General features: G+C 37.0%; 1 protein-coding gene and 1 long non-coding RNA gene across 3 annotated transcripts in view; both read left to right on the forward strand.

The window, feature by feature from the left end:
- Positions 1-9,615: 9,615 nt before the first annotated feature.
- LOC127527304 (uncharacterized) lies at positions 9,616-10,334 on the forward strand. Its single transcript, XR_007934606.1, has 2 exons — positions 9,616-9,680; positions 10,153-10,334. It is a non-coding gene; the product is annotated as an uncharacterized LOC127527304 (long non-coding RNA).
- A 3,633-nt stretch (positions 10,335-13,967) lies between these two features.
- The window catches only part of pgm3 (phosphoglucomutase 3), a 111,584-nt gene continuing 108,525 nt past the window's right edge, over positions 13,968-17,026 (forward strand). For both annotated transcript variants that reach the window (XR_007934459.1, XM_028797870.2), the window contains exons 1-2: positions 13,968-14,135; positions 14,808-15,033. Coding sequence is in view for 1 of the 2 variants with exons in the window: in XM_028797870.2 (XP_028653703.1) it covers positions 14,827-15,033 (207 nt within the window). In the remaining variant the exon portion in view is untranslated. The remainder of the gene's footprint in view (positions 14,136-14,807; positions 15,034-17,026) is intronic.

Here is a 17,026-nt window from a genome sequence, read left to right on the forward strand (position 1 = left end):
CAAAGACATGCAGGTCAGGTGGATTGGTGATTCTAAATTGGCCCTGGTGTGTGCTTGGTGTGTGGGTGTGTTTGTGTGTTTCCTGCGGTGGGTTGGCACCCTGCCTGGGATTGGTTCCTGCCTTGTGCCCTGTGTTGGCTGGGATTGGCTCCAGCAGACCCCCGTGACCCTGTGTTCGGATTCAGCGGGTTGGAAAATGGATGGATGGATGGTATCATAGTGGTTAGTGCTACTGCCTTGCCGCTCTGAGAGACTAGGTTCAAATCCTGGACCCAGACACTGCCTATGTTGGTTGTATGCATGTTCTCCCTGTGCCTTTTTGGGCTTTTCTATATGTACTCCAGTTTTTCCTCATACACCCAAAAGATGTGTATTTGACGCTAACTGGATATTCATAAATAGCCCAAAATGAGTAAATATTTTTGTTTGCGATTCCTGGAATTAATTGGCATTCTTCTTGGGGCTGTCTCCTTCCTTGTACTCAATGCAATCAGGACAGGCTCTGGACTGAAATGGATACACTGTAAATATCTATCCATAAAGGAATTTATTTTGTTTGATAAATATAATTTCAGATGGCCAAGATACTGTACAAAGGCACAAACAAAAATATGAATGATTAAACAAGCAGGGATCATTAACAGAATCTATTAAAATATGACACTCTGGGGCATACTAAACTTGAAATCAAAATACTAGCCAAGGTTGATATCCTGATATTGCTGCAAAAAACTAAATTAATTTTCCTTGATTTGTTTTGAAGACTTACTTCTTTCAAATTTCAGATGGAAATCCTTTGCACTTGAAGAAGATGAAGGTGGCTACAGCACAAGCCCATACACCAGAGACCAGTAACTGCAAATAGTAAAGATGCAACTAAAGTCAAAGAACATGGTGATCCAAACACAAAATATATATACTGAAACTAAATAAGAAAAATCGTGGAACAAAATCACAATATTTCTGACATTTAACATTTCTGACCTATACAGTAGGATTCATTGATCCAGACAATTTATTGTGGCAAAAGAGGATCTAAAAAAGGCCAAGTAAATGCAGCCCAAGACAGCCAGCAAACAAGCACTTGTTCTTTAGACTTTTTTGATGTAATCCACACATACATGCACTCTTGTTTGTCTAGAATAAGTAAGTGATCAGGCAGGTGGCTTTTTTTTCCCACTGCTCAGTAAAATACTACTTGTATTCTCCACCCCACTTTATCAGCAAAATTATATTTTTAAATAAATGTTATATGAGGTATAGGTAGAGCAATAAAATCACAGTATTACTATATGACATTTTCTATTGTTCTTAATGAAACTATACTTCCTGCTACCACCTTACTCTTTAAATTTACCATCAGATATCATACAGCTTTTTGTCTTGTTTCCCTTTTCTTCCTACAAAAAGGTATGGATATCATGATCAAACAGTTTTAAGTTTTTAGCCACAGTTGCCCCTACCTGATGGTGCTTTTCCCTATTATGTCCTATTTAGTAACACCTCATTCTCTGAATCTTGTGAAAAATCAGCAAGTTGAACACTCTTCAAAATTAATGCCTCAACCAAAAAAAAAACAGACCTCTATAGTATCCAACCTTAATTAACCTACTTAGAATTCTTATAAGTAACAGTAAGCATGATGAGAACCTAATTACTGTAATACATCAATGACCCCAATTATATAAAAGAACAGTATTTTCTTTCAATAGAATTTTTATTTTTTGTCTTGTCAACGATTTCCTTTAGTTTGACAGGTACATTGCTATCTGAAATTATAAAGTTCATAGACTAAAATCTTACATGTAAGGAGTTCTTTATACACAACTACAAAAAGATTAAAGATATCCATCCATCCATCCATTTTCCAACCTGCTGAATCCGAACAAAGGATCACGGGGGTCTGCTGGAGACAATCCCAGCCAACATCGGGCACAAGGCAGGAACCAATCCTGGGCAGGGTGCCAACCCACCGTAGGACACACACAAACACACCCACACACCAAGCACACACTAGGGCCAATTTAGAATCGCCAATCCACCTAACTTGCATGTCTTTGGACTGTGGGAGGAAACCGGAGCGCCCGGAGGAAACCCACGCAGACACGGGGAGAACATGCAAACTCCATGCAGGTTGGACCCGGGAAGCAAACCCACGTCCCCAGGTCTCCCAACTGCGAAGCAGCAGCGCTACCCACTGCACCACCGTGCCGCCCAAGATTAAAAGATATTTTAAACATAATTATTAATCATATTTTTGTGATTTCTATTAAAAGTAATAAGTATGTTAATGTTACAGTTGAGGTAAGATCTACATATTTCAGTTACTTCATATTGGTCAAATTTACATTTGTTCACTTCTCTACAAAACCTACATTCCAACTAATGCATTTTTGCCACGACTCTATTATAAAGTCCAAAGACACCCACAAAGGCATACCTCCATTCTACAGCTGGAACACACAGGTATTTCAACCTTTGGATGCCATTTCACTGTCATACATCATCAGTTATTTTTGTTGAGTTAATCAATTTCCTTTATTATACCTCTTAGCCCCAATGTGGGGCTAATCAGCAATATAAATCTGCTTTAAAGTACTGCCTCTTATTGTCTGACCACTCTAAAAAACATGCAGGTATCTCCAACGGATGGCTGAATTTATGTATGAAGGTCAGCCACAGAGATATTCTTCAATTCCAAAAAATGTAAGCAACACATATCATTGAAACAACATGCTCATGTCACACATTTTCTCACACAGAACTATGAACTTGTAACTAAGGCCGGTAAATTAATGAAAAACAATAAAATGGAGACAATAGATTAACATTATGTAGTATTATCAGCCATTTTTTGTCAATTCCAATATGCTCATTATGGAATACCACAAATTTCTAATATACACTTCTCATGTACTGTTGTGCTCAACTGATATGCATAATTGTTAATGTTTTACAAATATAATTAGAACAAGGCTGTAAACCAACAGTCAAACATAAAATAAATTGTGTACTTCATGTAAAATTCTGAAGCACAGTAATACTCAAATTAATCTAATTGGCTAATATTTGGTATTACAGATTGAGTGGATCACAGTTTAACTGAGGTGTGATTTTCTTAAAACGGTGACAAAATACTTGATGGGGTTGATGGATATTGGTTGGTATTTGTGCTCTGCTGGTCTTTCAGTGAATTGTCTTCAGTCATATACTAATATGCCTGCAAATTTGACTCTAATATAATTTTTATTTTAGCAAGTAAACAGATATTGTGAATGTGTACACTAAGGTACAGTCTATTAACGCTACAATAACTGATGCTTTCAATTTGCCATTAAATAACCCTAACTCAAGCAATTTCTTCTCATTTATGTTTCTCAGGTGTTACATATGTCTGTTTTGTTACTGGGAAAACTGCAGTACTTGGGTGCAGCTGCCTCATTTTAGGAACAAGACTTATTTTTTCATTAGACAGTTCAATAATACAACTTTATCTTGCTCAGTAACTCCAACAACAAAGGAACACTCTAATGTCATGGCTGGTACACAATGGCTCCCCCATCTATACAAAGTCTACTTTAACTTTTATACATATTTTATATTTCTTTTAATGTGTATGTGACCTTGCGGTAAGATCAAATAAAATCAAAACATTTTAAACTGGAGAAGGCATTTTACTAGTTGTAGGAAAGTAGTATTATTTACTAGTTATTGTTCCTTTTTATTAATAGAGATGCTTGTAATACCAGCTTGCAAAAACCAAAGCTGTATCAAATTTGGGCATCCTAGCCAACACCCCCCCCCCCCCCCCCCCCAGCATACAGATATCAAGTTCACCACTTAAAAATATCCTTAAGTCTTTCAATTTTGTGAAATACATTTTTCAATTGAAGGGTCACATTAGCTATTGCCTATCTAAACATCTTCAAACACAAGGCATAAATAAACCTTGGGCAAGTGTCAGGTCCTTTACAAGGTACACTCATGCAGGATAAATGAAGCTTATTGTAATACAATAAAATTCAAATTTGCATATCAGAGAACAGTTGACAAAAACACAATAAGAAATTAAAATAAATATCAGAGAACAGTTGACAAAAACACAGTAAGAAATTAAAATAAAAAATATACTTAGCATGTATCATTTATATACAATATGTATTTGCAGGTATTATGTGTTTATACATTTACACATTTTGATATTGCAGTATCTTAATTCTTGTTGACTGTTCAGCAACCTTACAACTTTTGTTTAAAAACTATGCCTAAATCTACCAGTGCAAGTGCTTGGGGCCTTGTAAAATTTCCAAGAAGGGAAAAGAGAGAAACTGCGGTGGGTTGGCACCCTGCCCAGGATTGTTTCCTGCCTTGTGCCCTGTGTTGGCTGGGATTGGCTCCAGCAGACCCCCATGACCCTGTGTTCGGATTCAGCGGGTTAGAAAATGGATGGATGGATGGATGAATGGAAAAGAGAGAAAAGCAGACGTGCAGGATGGCTGAGGTCTTTAATTGGGTATTAGTAATTTTATGCCCTGCCTTCACTACCCCCTGCAGTGTTTCATCTTTAAGACTGACATGAACATGAAAAGGACAAGCAAACTACACACACAAATTGCCTGACTCACGATTCAAACATCAGATTCCGGCAGCTCTGTCAAAACTAATGAAGCACATGCTAACCACTAAAACATAAAAGAGGCAATACATGTTTCCATTGCTGCTACTAAGTAAAAGTTTGAAAATAGAGGGACATTCAGTGCCTTGCATGCTCCCAGGATCCATCCATGAACACAGACATCTCACTGCTTGAGACCTGATAAAAGACTCTAAATATGACACTACGGGTATAATAATCATTACTGTAGATGCCACTATACCCCAAACATTCTAGTACTTTCTGCTTAAGTCAGACATAACCACATTTGATTGGTTTTTAATACAGCCTCACAGAATTTCCAACAGACTTCAAACCTTGCCTACATATTCCTACCTTTGCAACACAGGAAAACAAATGGATCGTGTCAGATGATGCAGTGAGCTGGGATGTATTCAGTTCTGCATTTTTAAAATATTACATGAAAGAATAAATTTGATATAAATGTCAAAGTTATGAAGTTGAAGTTATTTGTTCACAAAGTTGGTATATATGCATTTGCCATGGGAAACCATGTTCCAATTCCAAAGTTTTCTATACTTTTTTAAAAAAATCTTTCCAATACTGGCATTTTACATTGGAATTCACGGGGCACAAAAAACTTAAAACTATGTCAATTTTTCAAACCAAAAATATTACTGAGCATTGATTTGCGTTTTGAGATTGCACACATACTGCAAAACTCTGTATCCATGTTGTCTTTAAAAGGTAAAAAAGCAAGAGAGCAAATAATTGTTGAGAGATTCCTCCAATATAAACAAAGGCGGTGGTGGCGCTCGTCTCCTTCCACATCTTTCAGGGCAGGGGACACACGAATTCACCTCAAAGTCATCACCTACCACTATTATTGACACTAAATGTTGATGCATTTATGTAAATGGCTATCTCTGCTCTGTAGACAACTGAAAACGACACACTTAATCATTTATATATTATTTCACTATACAGAAGCTTATTTTGCCTCTCAACCCGTGGCTGTCATTCCTGCCCCATAATGCCGCGGTCTGAATTAGTTTTGCATGTTCTCCCTATATATCTGTAGACTTGTTATTTGTACAATTTTCCTGCGTTTTTCACTAAGCAGCCACTCAGTGTGAATCTCGCTCTGTTGGATTTGCAAAATAACAACAGACGAAAAAATGATCATGATATGGGCGTGCATCTGTCTGTTATTACAAGCCACGGAATAACATACAGTAACTGATGAAAAAACATGATTGCGGAGGCAAAAGTAGCATTATATCCTGGACAAAAGCTTGGCGCTGGCGGCTTGTCGAGTTGACACATCTCCACTCAAGACAGAGTCTGTGAGAAGACGAGCGAAATTCTTACCTTAAGAAAAATAGTTACAAGAATCTGTGATAAAATAATGAATTCTAGTTTCCTTTCATTATCACAAGGGTGCCTCATAAACACGAAAGGCGTATTCTCCTACATAGAAACCTTTGCTGCTTCGAAGCGTACGCATTTGGTCGGTTTTAAGGCTTTTGATTTTCGCTTGTATTGATGCCCCGTGAACTCCAATGTAAAACGCCAGTATGGGCAAGACATTTTTGAAAAATGTATAGAAAACGATAGACTTTGGAACACAATTTCGCGTGGCAAATGCATACATACCATCTTTTCTTAAGAAATAACTTCGGCTTGAAGAATACTGAACTTATCGTGCACCTTAAGCCTGCGTCACATTAGATTACTTTTCAGTCCTGGCTTTCGTTTATATAACGTTGGTCAGTCAAAGGCAGTCTGTGACACGCTCCTGAGAAACGGATCGCCTAATGTAACATACCTGGCGACTGAGACCAATTAGTTTGCAACTGGAAAGTATAAAATCAGATTAGATTTTTCTCTTTGGTCGCAGGGGTAGGTCCTTTGCGTGCGGGAGTTGAGAACCAATGAGCGTTCATAGAATGTAGCAACGAGGAAGCTGAATACACCAGACTCGAGCAATAAACTCTTCACCAAGCGGGGTGCACCACTGGCTCCGTCAGGCAGCAAGGGTCCTGTTGATCTCAAAAACCGAAAGGAGGCTTGTCTGTTTCATGTCTCATATTTTACATATTATAGCAGAATGCAGGAGCTCGATCGGTAAATGCGACATGGGTAGCGATTCGCAGTCATGTAATTTAATATGGTGCCGCGACAAATCAGAAACTGACTGCGGTCGGCAAATCTGAAATAGTCCACCATAACAAGTCCCGTAATATGAAGTCGGCTTTATACTTGCAATAATACTCCACGCATTATTATACAGCATTTATATGTTACTGACAAATAATTTCTGATTAATCAACAACTCAGACTTCTTACTGTTATTACATGTTTATAATTTTCATTTGTTTACCTCATCCATCCATCCTCTTCCGCTTATCCGAGGTCGGGTCGCGGGGTCAGCAGCTTGAGCAGAGATGCCCAGACTTCCCTCTCCCTCGAGGATCGGACCGCCTTCGACCACCACCCAATCCACACTGCATCATTTGTTTACATCGTTCACGTAAATATTTCTCTCTCTCTTGTGTTTTTCGGCACATGCATACAGTCCCCATTTAGAGCCTGCAGATGCGAATATATGTACAGTAAAAAGCTGAAGTGTGTACATAGGTATGTACGCTATACTGTATGTTGATTTATTAACGTGAAGACTGAGGAGAGCAGTAGCATCAAATGCCTCAACACAATTTACATGGCATCCCCATTAGATGTTCAAATACCACAATCTAAGACTGATACTAGTGTATTCTGCAATATAATCGCAGCCCCTTACATTTTTCAGTACAGCGACCTGGGGATGGAGGTCGATAGAATGGAATCTGACTGGAACGGGTAATCAAGAAGAGAGCTAGTACACATCTAAGAGTAACAGCAAACCACAAAAAAGCATGCTTGCTAAGCATTGAGCTTTGTATCTTCCTTGAGCTTTGCTGAACTTTCTTTCCAGTTCAAAATTTGATCACATCTTTTCACCTGTCCAGGACACCACCTCGTCCACAGTTGTCTGTCCACCCTTTCGGTTAGTAGTGCTGTTCACAAGGCCCATCAATAAGTTCTTCTAAGTCATTTTTTTCCATAAAGCCCAGAGAAGAGCACATACGTAAGCATATTATTAGTACATTTACATAAAAAATGTATTGGCAAATGAAAAAAAAGTGTCGGCTAATTTTCTTTTCTTCTATAACATCACCAAATTTCAATCAAATCAGTCAAAGCACTTTTGAGATTCTGGGCTATTTTATTTTTCTGTTGAGGGTGGTGATTTACCCCTAAGTACTGATGTATTGAAATGACCTTAGTGGACACCAAAATGTACCATCCTGCCATATTTCATTTTTTTAAATAAATGGATAATAGTGCTATTATTGACGAGTGAGTGAATTAGTCAGTCAACTTTGCATTATATATAAATTCAGCTATGTACGCTACAGGTGAAAAGTTTTTAGAACATTTCATTGTTTCCAGTTTTTCGTCAGACTTAATCAGTTGAAACACAATGAATGACCTAAAATGGTGAAAAGGTAAGCAGCAAATGTCCTGATGATTAAATTTAAAGTTTAGGTTAACAAATACTGAAGAAAGGAAATTTCAGATTATAAATGGGCCTTCTTCAGAGAACAACTAGGTTACAACCTACAGTTATTCTGCAGCAATTAAAGTTAATTATGCAAGTTGAAGCAAATAATTTATACAGTTGTCCCAACTTCTGTTGATTACTTAAAGACCCTTTTTCTATCTTAAGGGAGAGTTGGAACAGACTGTGTTACTACACCCTCTGAAATACTACTTAGACAATATTCCAGTGATAATGGCAATTAACAAATAAAATGAGACAAAACATTAGCACCCATAGAAGTGTAGGCCTTTTATTTAGAGAAACAGCAAAAAGAAATCAAAATGTCAGTGAGTATGGTGTCCTACACAGTCTAAAGGCAATTGGAAACTGGAAGAAACTCTGATAGGAAGAGATCTGGCAGACCCAAAGTCACAACCCAATCAGAAGACAAGTTTCTGGGGGTCACCATGTTGCGTGATAGGTGCCTCACAGCACAACAGCTTCAAGAACGGCCGAACAATGGTCAAAAAAAGAAGTCTCAGTTTTTACTGTGAAGTGAGGACCTTTGCCCAGTCTGCAGTAGTCCACGATCAATATATAGCATTCTTACTCCACGACCACTATATAGCTTTCTTACTGCCACTCACCCTATCAAACCTGCAGAACAAAGTCTCCTCTTGACAGTAAAAACTGAGACTCACTTTTTTCAACCACTGTTAAACCATTCTTGAAACTGTTGTGCTGTGAGGCACCTATCACTGAAGCCAGTGACCCTCAGAAACTGACTTATGGTCTGCCAGATCTATTTCCTGTCAAGAGTTTTCTTCGAGTTTCCAATTGCCCTTGGATTGTGTAGGACACTGCACACACTGACAATTAGATTTTTTTTTCCAGTTTCTCTAAATGAAAGGACTACTAAATTTAAGCATAATAATGTTCTGTCTCATTTCATTTGTTAATTGCCATTTTCTTGCCATTGTCACTGGAATATTGCCCAAGTAGTACTTCATAGGGTGTATAGTAACACAGTCTGTTCCACCTCTGTTTTAAGACAGACATAGGGTTTTTAAATAATCAAAACAGGTCGGGACACTTGTGCAAATTGCACTGTAAAAAATAAATCTTGCATGTGTGAAAAATAATAACAAAAAATAGCTAACTATACGCAAAATAATCATTAATAAAAATGGGTTTTACCCTTTTTATTGATTATTTAATTCTAATTCAATAAAAAAATTAGGAATAAAGTTAACTTATTATTTTTCTTAAAATGTAAACATTTTTTATCTTATTCTAAGTAAAAAAACTATACTGTGAATTGAACACATTTAAGTTAAGTTAAATTTAATGACACGGCACTTCCTCTCACATCAAAATGTAATGACACTGCACTTCCTCTCACTTCGATTTCTTGGTCTTTACAACAACGCATTCAGCTGTTATGTTTATCCATAATAAGAGGTATTTTACTACGAATGTGTAAGTATAAAGCATATTAATTCCGTAATGAATAACTAGTATTTCATTTCGTTAAGTTACAGACGTAAGCAGTTGTTGTTTTCACGAAACCTTTCCCTTTATGTGGGAAACATGGCGAGTAAGGCAGTGTCTTTTTAACAGCCTCCCTTGTTGGTTTGCCCTAAAAAGCAAGCACATTTCTCGGATAGTTACGTATGTTCATATTTTTTTTTATCGTTTAAAACATTTATTTTACACAGAAAAAGAAAATGACAATTTGAGATAAGTTTGAGAACGATATGGCATTTGTCCTAAACTACGACTTGTAAACATCATAAAAATATATTTGCCTAACCGTCACGGTATTATTTGACCTCTCATTTAATTAGTGTTCTGCATAGGTAATGTATTTTCTGGTTAATTTTGAATACTGTGATTTATTTAGCGATGCAAAAAAAAACTGTGTCATTTCCTACATCCTATTTTATTTCAGGATTTTCTGCATACTGAAAAGTAGTGGGAAAGGAGGCCATTCATTTAACCAGATATGTTGGCGTAAATGCAGGAAGTGTTTGAAGAGCGGCATCTGCCTCAGGATTTTACTCTTTCACTTTACGTTTCCTTCCCGTTTACCTCTCATTCCTGGGACATTATTTGATTGAGATATACTTTTTGTGTAAGTTAAAAAAAAAAAAAAAGAAAACTTGCATTGACATTTGAATGTCAGTAATTCAGTAAACATTATCCTCAGACATTTGATTTAATTTTCCTTTGAAAATATAACTCTGTTGTTGTGACTATCTGTGTATGTTCAAATAAATAAAGATATATGGAATTTTAGCATTTATTTGTTATACAGTCATTACTGTCCAGCGTTGCATTATTACTCTTTTTTTTCTGATTAATTCAAATGAAAATCGGAGTAAAATAAAACCATTTTTGCCACTACTTATATTTAATCAAACTCATTTATTTTAGGTACATTTGAGTAAAGTAATAAATAAAGTTTACTCAATAGTGCAGTATATTAAATCTACTCAAAAATATTGCTTGTAATTTGTTGCCTTATTTTTTTCAAGTATTTTTAACGCATTATTTTTTACAGTGTGTTTTCCTCAACTTTAATTGCTGCACAAGATCTGTAGGTTGTAACTTATTAGTTGTTCCCTAAAGAAGGCCCGTTTTTAAGATATTTCCTTTTTTCAGTTTTTTGCTATCCTAAATGTTATATTTACACTTCTCAAAGTTTACTGCTGGCCTTTTTAGGTCATTCATTGCATTTCAACTAATGAAATTTGAAGAAAAACTGGAAAAACTAAGGTTTTCTAAATCTTTTGACCTGTAGTGTACTTCTAACTTAAGTTTGTGATACCAACAATTCCAATTTATATTTTCTTAATGCATTTTGCTATTCACAACACATAATTATTATAGAATTATGTCAGTCATCAGTCAGTCATTGTCCAACCCGCTATATCCCTAACACAGGGTCACAGGGGTCTGCTGGAGCCAATCCAAGACAACACAGGGTGTAAGGCAAGAACTAACCCCGGGCAGGGTGCCAGCCCACCGCAGGGCACACACACACACCAAGCACACACACTAGGGACAATTTAGGATCGCCAATGCACCTAACCTGCATGTCTTTGGACTGTGGGAGGAAACCCATGCAGACACAGCGAGATCATGCAAACTCCAGGCAGGGAGGACCTGGGAAGCAAACCCAGGTCTCCTTACTTCGAGACAGCAGCGCTACCACCCCAGAATTATTAGGTCATAATTATGCTTCTAAACATTACTTATTCCATTATGATATTAAGTTTATTGTTAAGGTCTTTTATATTATTACTTACCTATATATAAAAAAAGTTTATTCATTCATAAATTTTCAAACCCACTTATCTAGGCCAGTGCAACAGAACCTGTCCAGGCAACATTGTAGGGCCTGGCCTTCATACTGGGCTATTCAGCCCACCATACACTTTTTTGAATGTGGGAGGAAAACCTGCATACCCACTGAAAAAGCCTAATGAGATACTGGGAGAATCTGTAAGCAGTACACAAGCAGTGGCCATGCTGGGATTTAGACCCACAACATCAAAGAGGTGAGGCAGCAGTGCCAACTAAACCTAAAAGAATTAGAAAAATCAACTATAATCAAAAACTGCTCAAATATAAATTGATGATGATGCCAGTTAGAAATGTGGCTATTAAATCTGATGAAAAGATCAAAGGATGGATTGATCTGGATTGTTCCTATTAGTTGCTAATCAGAAATACATTTTTCATATGTTCATAGGTCAGTATTGTCACATGTACAGAGTACATCTCTCTCTCTGTCTCTCTCTCTTTCTCTACCTCTCTCCATCTCCCACTCTCTCTCCATCTCTCTCTCCATCTCTTTCTTCTCCTCCCTCTCTGTCTCTCTCTCTGTCTCTCCTTCTCTCTCTCTCTCCCTCTATGTCTCTGTCCATCTCTCTCTTCCCCTCCCTCTCTCTCTTTCTCCCTCTTTCTCTCCGTCTCTCTTTCTCCTTCTCTCTCTCTCCATCTCTCTTCCCCTCCCTCTCTCAGTCTCTCTCTCTGTCTCTCCTTCTCTCTGTCTCTCTCTCCATCTCTTCCCTTCCCTCTCCCTCTCTCTCCCTTTATCTCTCTACTTCTCTCTCTGTCTCTTTCTCTCTCCATCTCTCTCTTCCCCTCCCTCTCTCTCTCTCCCTTTCTCTCTCTACTTCTCTCTGTCTCTCTCTCCTTCTCTCTCTCTCCATCTCCCTCCCTCTCTCTCTCTCTCTCGTCCTCTCTCTCTATCTTCCTCTTTCTCTCTCCTTCTCTCTCTCCCTCTATCTCTCTCTCTCCTTCTCTCTCTCTCCATCTCCCTCCCTCTCTCCCCCCTCTCTCTCTCCCTTCCTCTCGCTCCTTCTCTCTCCCTCTCTCTCTCTCCCCATCTCCATCAATTTCCTCTTGGGATTAATAAAGTATCTATCTATCTATCTATCTATCTATCTTGCACCTGCTAATCAACATCTAACATATCATTAAATGATTTTTTTCAAAATTAGACTTAATTAAATGTAATAATAAAAGTATATTTATATACTGTACAACTAAATAGTTATAAATACACGTATAATCATATAGTCAAATATGAGCTGCTTTCTTATATTCAAACTACAACTGAGTAAAACTAAATCACTGTCATCATAACATGAACATATGGCTTGAAAAAGTTAATTGTTTATACTATTGCTGGAATGCAATGAAGCCTGAAGTATGGTAACCTTGTTTAAATCTAGAATTACCAGAGGAGTTTTAAACTCGTGCTTGAAACCACTGGACTCATGTTCAATTACTGAATGGGTTACTGTGTGAAAGGAAGAATAAACTAACAAGAGACTCTGAAATAGTAGTCATTTGTGAGTGAATCCTTCCTGTATGAACAGATATGGTCATTCAGAATTAAACTACACATCTTTGAGATGTGAGAAGAAACCCACATCACACACTAATAAATGTGAACTTTTGCCCAAAACATAATTTTATTTATGTTGGTACTAAAAAAAAAGAAAAACCTAAGCACATGGTTGTTGTGGTTTACCCATCATATCATCTTGACAAATGATGATTTATGTTTTGTGTAATTAGGAGAACAAATGGTTATAAAAATTGTGGAAGCAGCAAGACTAATTTGTTCCAAATCAATAAAGTGTATATAATTAGGAAAATACACTGCATATAGTTAAACGTATAAAAAGAACAAAAAAAAAAACTAACTTTCAAATACCTCTTGAGAAATATGGACGTGGGATGCCAATGATCTCTTATCCTGAGATGAATTAAATGCTATTTAAATAAAAAAAAATTGTCACACATAACCTATAAAAACCATTGGTCTCAAACAACATTGAGCTTATCACCTCGGTGTCTCGATCCACGACGACACTCTCGTGTTCTGTACACGAGTTCTCTATATGATGTGAACGGAGACACGATGGACGCGCGCATTACTCGCGGATCAAGTCAAAAGGTTCTCTTTTGATATTTTGTGTTGACGTTACACGACATGCTATCCTCCCAGTCTAATTGTGAAATGTTAATGTGTGTCGATGTTGAGACACGCGTCGGCAGAAAACGAAACATCTCTTTTAACGTCACCATAACAGAATGGAATACGCCAGCGGCCACTGTGATGACTTTCATTAGAGCGAGAATTATACGTGCGCGCTCCCGAACGTCAATGGCTTTACTAGAGCACGCGCCCCTGTTGAAAGTCTCCTCCTACCCGGAAGCGTGGTAGAATTCTGACGTAATTATGGGCGGCTTTAAAACCCCGGAAGAACAGCCACGTCTCCGCAAACTTAACAGTGGTTCTGTCTTTTCAATTTGTTACATGTGTTTTGGTTGCCTTTTGTGTAAAACCGTCTTCTCAGCCACAAAACACGCTTTATTTTCTAAAAGACTGTATATTGAGAAGCATTTATAAAGGTATGGTGATGTGTAGTTACATGTGTTCTGTTTTTTTGCTTGCAAATTCCAATCCCTGTTTCCATAGCACACGGTATCATGTAAGAAGTGGACTGTAGTTATACATATCCAATTAATATGAAGAGTAGTATTTTATTGATTAAATGTCTTGTACAAAAAATAATTACAGAGATATATAAAATATTTAGTTATATTTAATAATGGCTGGAATACTTTTACAACAGTTTTTATTTCCACTTCGAAAAATGTACAGTTTTCGCATTTAAGTTATATTCACTGAAGTATTGTTTCCTTCTGTTTTTGAATACACATTTTATTGACATCAGCATTCAAATACAGTACTTAGGTTTTAGCGGTTGTTTCTTTTATTTTCAAAGTGTTTAAAATCTGTCATGTTTTTATGACGACCATACTATACATTATACTGTTTATAAGCCTACGTATCATTTGAACCTTGCTCGTTTATTGTAAGGTCATTCTTTTTCACTTTTGAAAGCGTTGAAAGCTCGTAATTCCTGTTTAAACTAGCACAGTAAAACCTGCGATACATTTGTAGTCGTTTTAAGGTTTCGATTTGTATAGCAGTCTGTTGTCATATATACAAATAACAAAATCATCGGACAATATATTTATCCCTTATCATGTGTAATAATTCTTTGTTTTCGATTTCAGTAATATTGCTAGACACAAAATGGCTGATTTAGAAGGTGCTTTTCAAATGTCACTGCTGCATCCAAACCTTAAAGGTGTAATACTTCAATATGGAACAGCTGGATTTCGAACTAAAGCTGAAGAACTCGATCATGTCATGTTCAGGATGGGTCAATTAGCTGCTTTAAGATCCAAGAAAACCAAATCCACTATTGGTGTCATGGTCACTGCATCTCACAACCCTGAGGTAACAATGATTACAAGAAACTTATATCAGTACTCGGAAATAAACATACATCATAGCCGTGATATACTGTAATACGGGTTTTATTTTGTAATTAGATGTAACTGTTTCTGTCACAAACATTAAATTTGTGCTTGAAGTATTTTGCTGAAAGTTGACATAAATATCTTAACGTGCAGTTAATGTTATTAATTTCTAAACAGTTAAATACAATTACTTGTGGTTTTTGTGGGGGGAGGGGGCGGATGGTCTGTCTTTGATATTCAGCAAGTCCTTTGTATACGGAGAAATGTATGGGTTATGCCTATGTTGGCACTGTTACTGAGGCATCATAATAACTTGGCTACTTTAGGCATCAGTGATTAGTTGTATGACACCAGACTACTATGTTTAATATATTAACATCAGCATGTGAGTTATGATACTGTAGGATTCCAGTTTTGTTACTGACAAATGATGTCAAGTTTTATTAAATAGAATAGGTAAACTACTGCCAGCAGTAATGTTAGAAGATAAATTGTATTAATTAAAGACCAACACCAATTGTCAAACCTTTGATTGTTTCATATACTATACTAGCCATGTGTGCCCAACTACGTTGCGCGTGTTAAAGTTGTCTGTGAAGGGCTGCCTGTTTAAACGAGGCTGCCAGTCGTGAACTGGGCCCTTTGTCACACAGCATTATGATTTTTTATAAGGGAAACAAAATTACAAAAGAAAACCCTTGGACATTGATTCGATAGGAACGGCCTACTCGGAATCACTGTCCGAATAGTAATTATGTGGTGGTGTAGGAGCATTTCTGCTTCTCTCCATTCACAGTCCGTCTCGTTTTCACGACGCTGTCTTTTCCTCTCACGATCTCTTCTCAACCTTTCTCCAATGTCGCAGGTTGCTTTGTGGCAATCCAAAGAGTAAGGCAATATACATGTAGCAATGGTTATAAAAGGGGGACACACAGGTATCCAGGCTCTTTAAAGCATAAATAGGGATCACTTCACTGACATGTGAGCAAGCCACGGTACAACTGTGAGACGCGCAGCACTCGCCGGCTACAACGTAACAATAATAATTTCCAGAACGTGCTGTTACGTTGTCATTCATTTTACCCACTGTCTTTCTTTCATTCATATGTTACGTAGGCACGTACCTTTTATCTTCGGCAATCTCATTCTCTAACCAGGCCTCAGGAGCTAACCAGTGTAACACTGTCCACCACCCCTTTTGTTATTCCGGCACATTGTTGACATCCGTGAGCAACAACAACGTACTAAACTGGAAGGTGGTCTACGGATGCATGGAATTCGCGGACAAACAAAGATCAAGTTCCAAATGAAGATTATATATAAAGATTAGTTAATTTAAAGCACAACAATTTGTTTAGTTTGAATGTCTGTGTTTTGAGGTGTGACTGGAGTATTACAGTCTTCAGTAGTATAAGCCTGGAGGAGATTCTTAATGCAATGCCTATGTTTTAGCTGTCTCTCTACTGCCATCTAGTGCTTCTTCTTCTAATTCATTCGCGGACAAACAAAGATCAAGATCCAAATGAAGATTATATATACTGTATATATATATATATATATATATATATATATATATATATATATATACATACAGTGGAACCTCTAGATACGAGTTTAATTCGTTCCAGCACTGAGCTTGTATAGCGAATTTCTCGTATCTAGAACAAACTTCCCCATTGAAAAAAATGGAAATCCAGTTAATCCGTTCCGCACCCCAAATATATTAACATAAAAATCAATTTTCCTAACAAATAACACTGATAAATTATATATACTGTAGTCTACCTTTAATAAATAACACTGGTAAATAATATAACTGATTATTAAAAGAATCAAAACAGGTGTCCAAAGTGCAGTAGAGCATTCAATAAATCTTTAAATAAATAATCCTTAAAACAGTTGTGAAGTGGAGGTTTAAAATACACAAGAATAACAATCCTTTAACACGAGGTTAAAACGTCAAAAGGATG

The sequence above is a fragment of the Erpetoichthys calabaricus genome, chromosome 3 (genome assembly GCF_900747795.2).
Source record: "Erpetoichthys calabaricus chromosome 3, fErpCal1.3, whole genome shotgun sequence".
Lineage (NCBI taxonomy): Eukaryota > Metazoa > Chordata > Cladistia > Polypteriformes > Polypteridae > Erpetoichthys > Erpetoichthys calabaricus.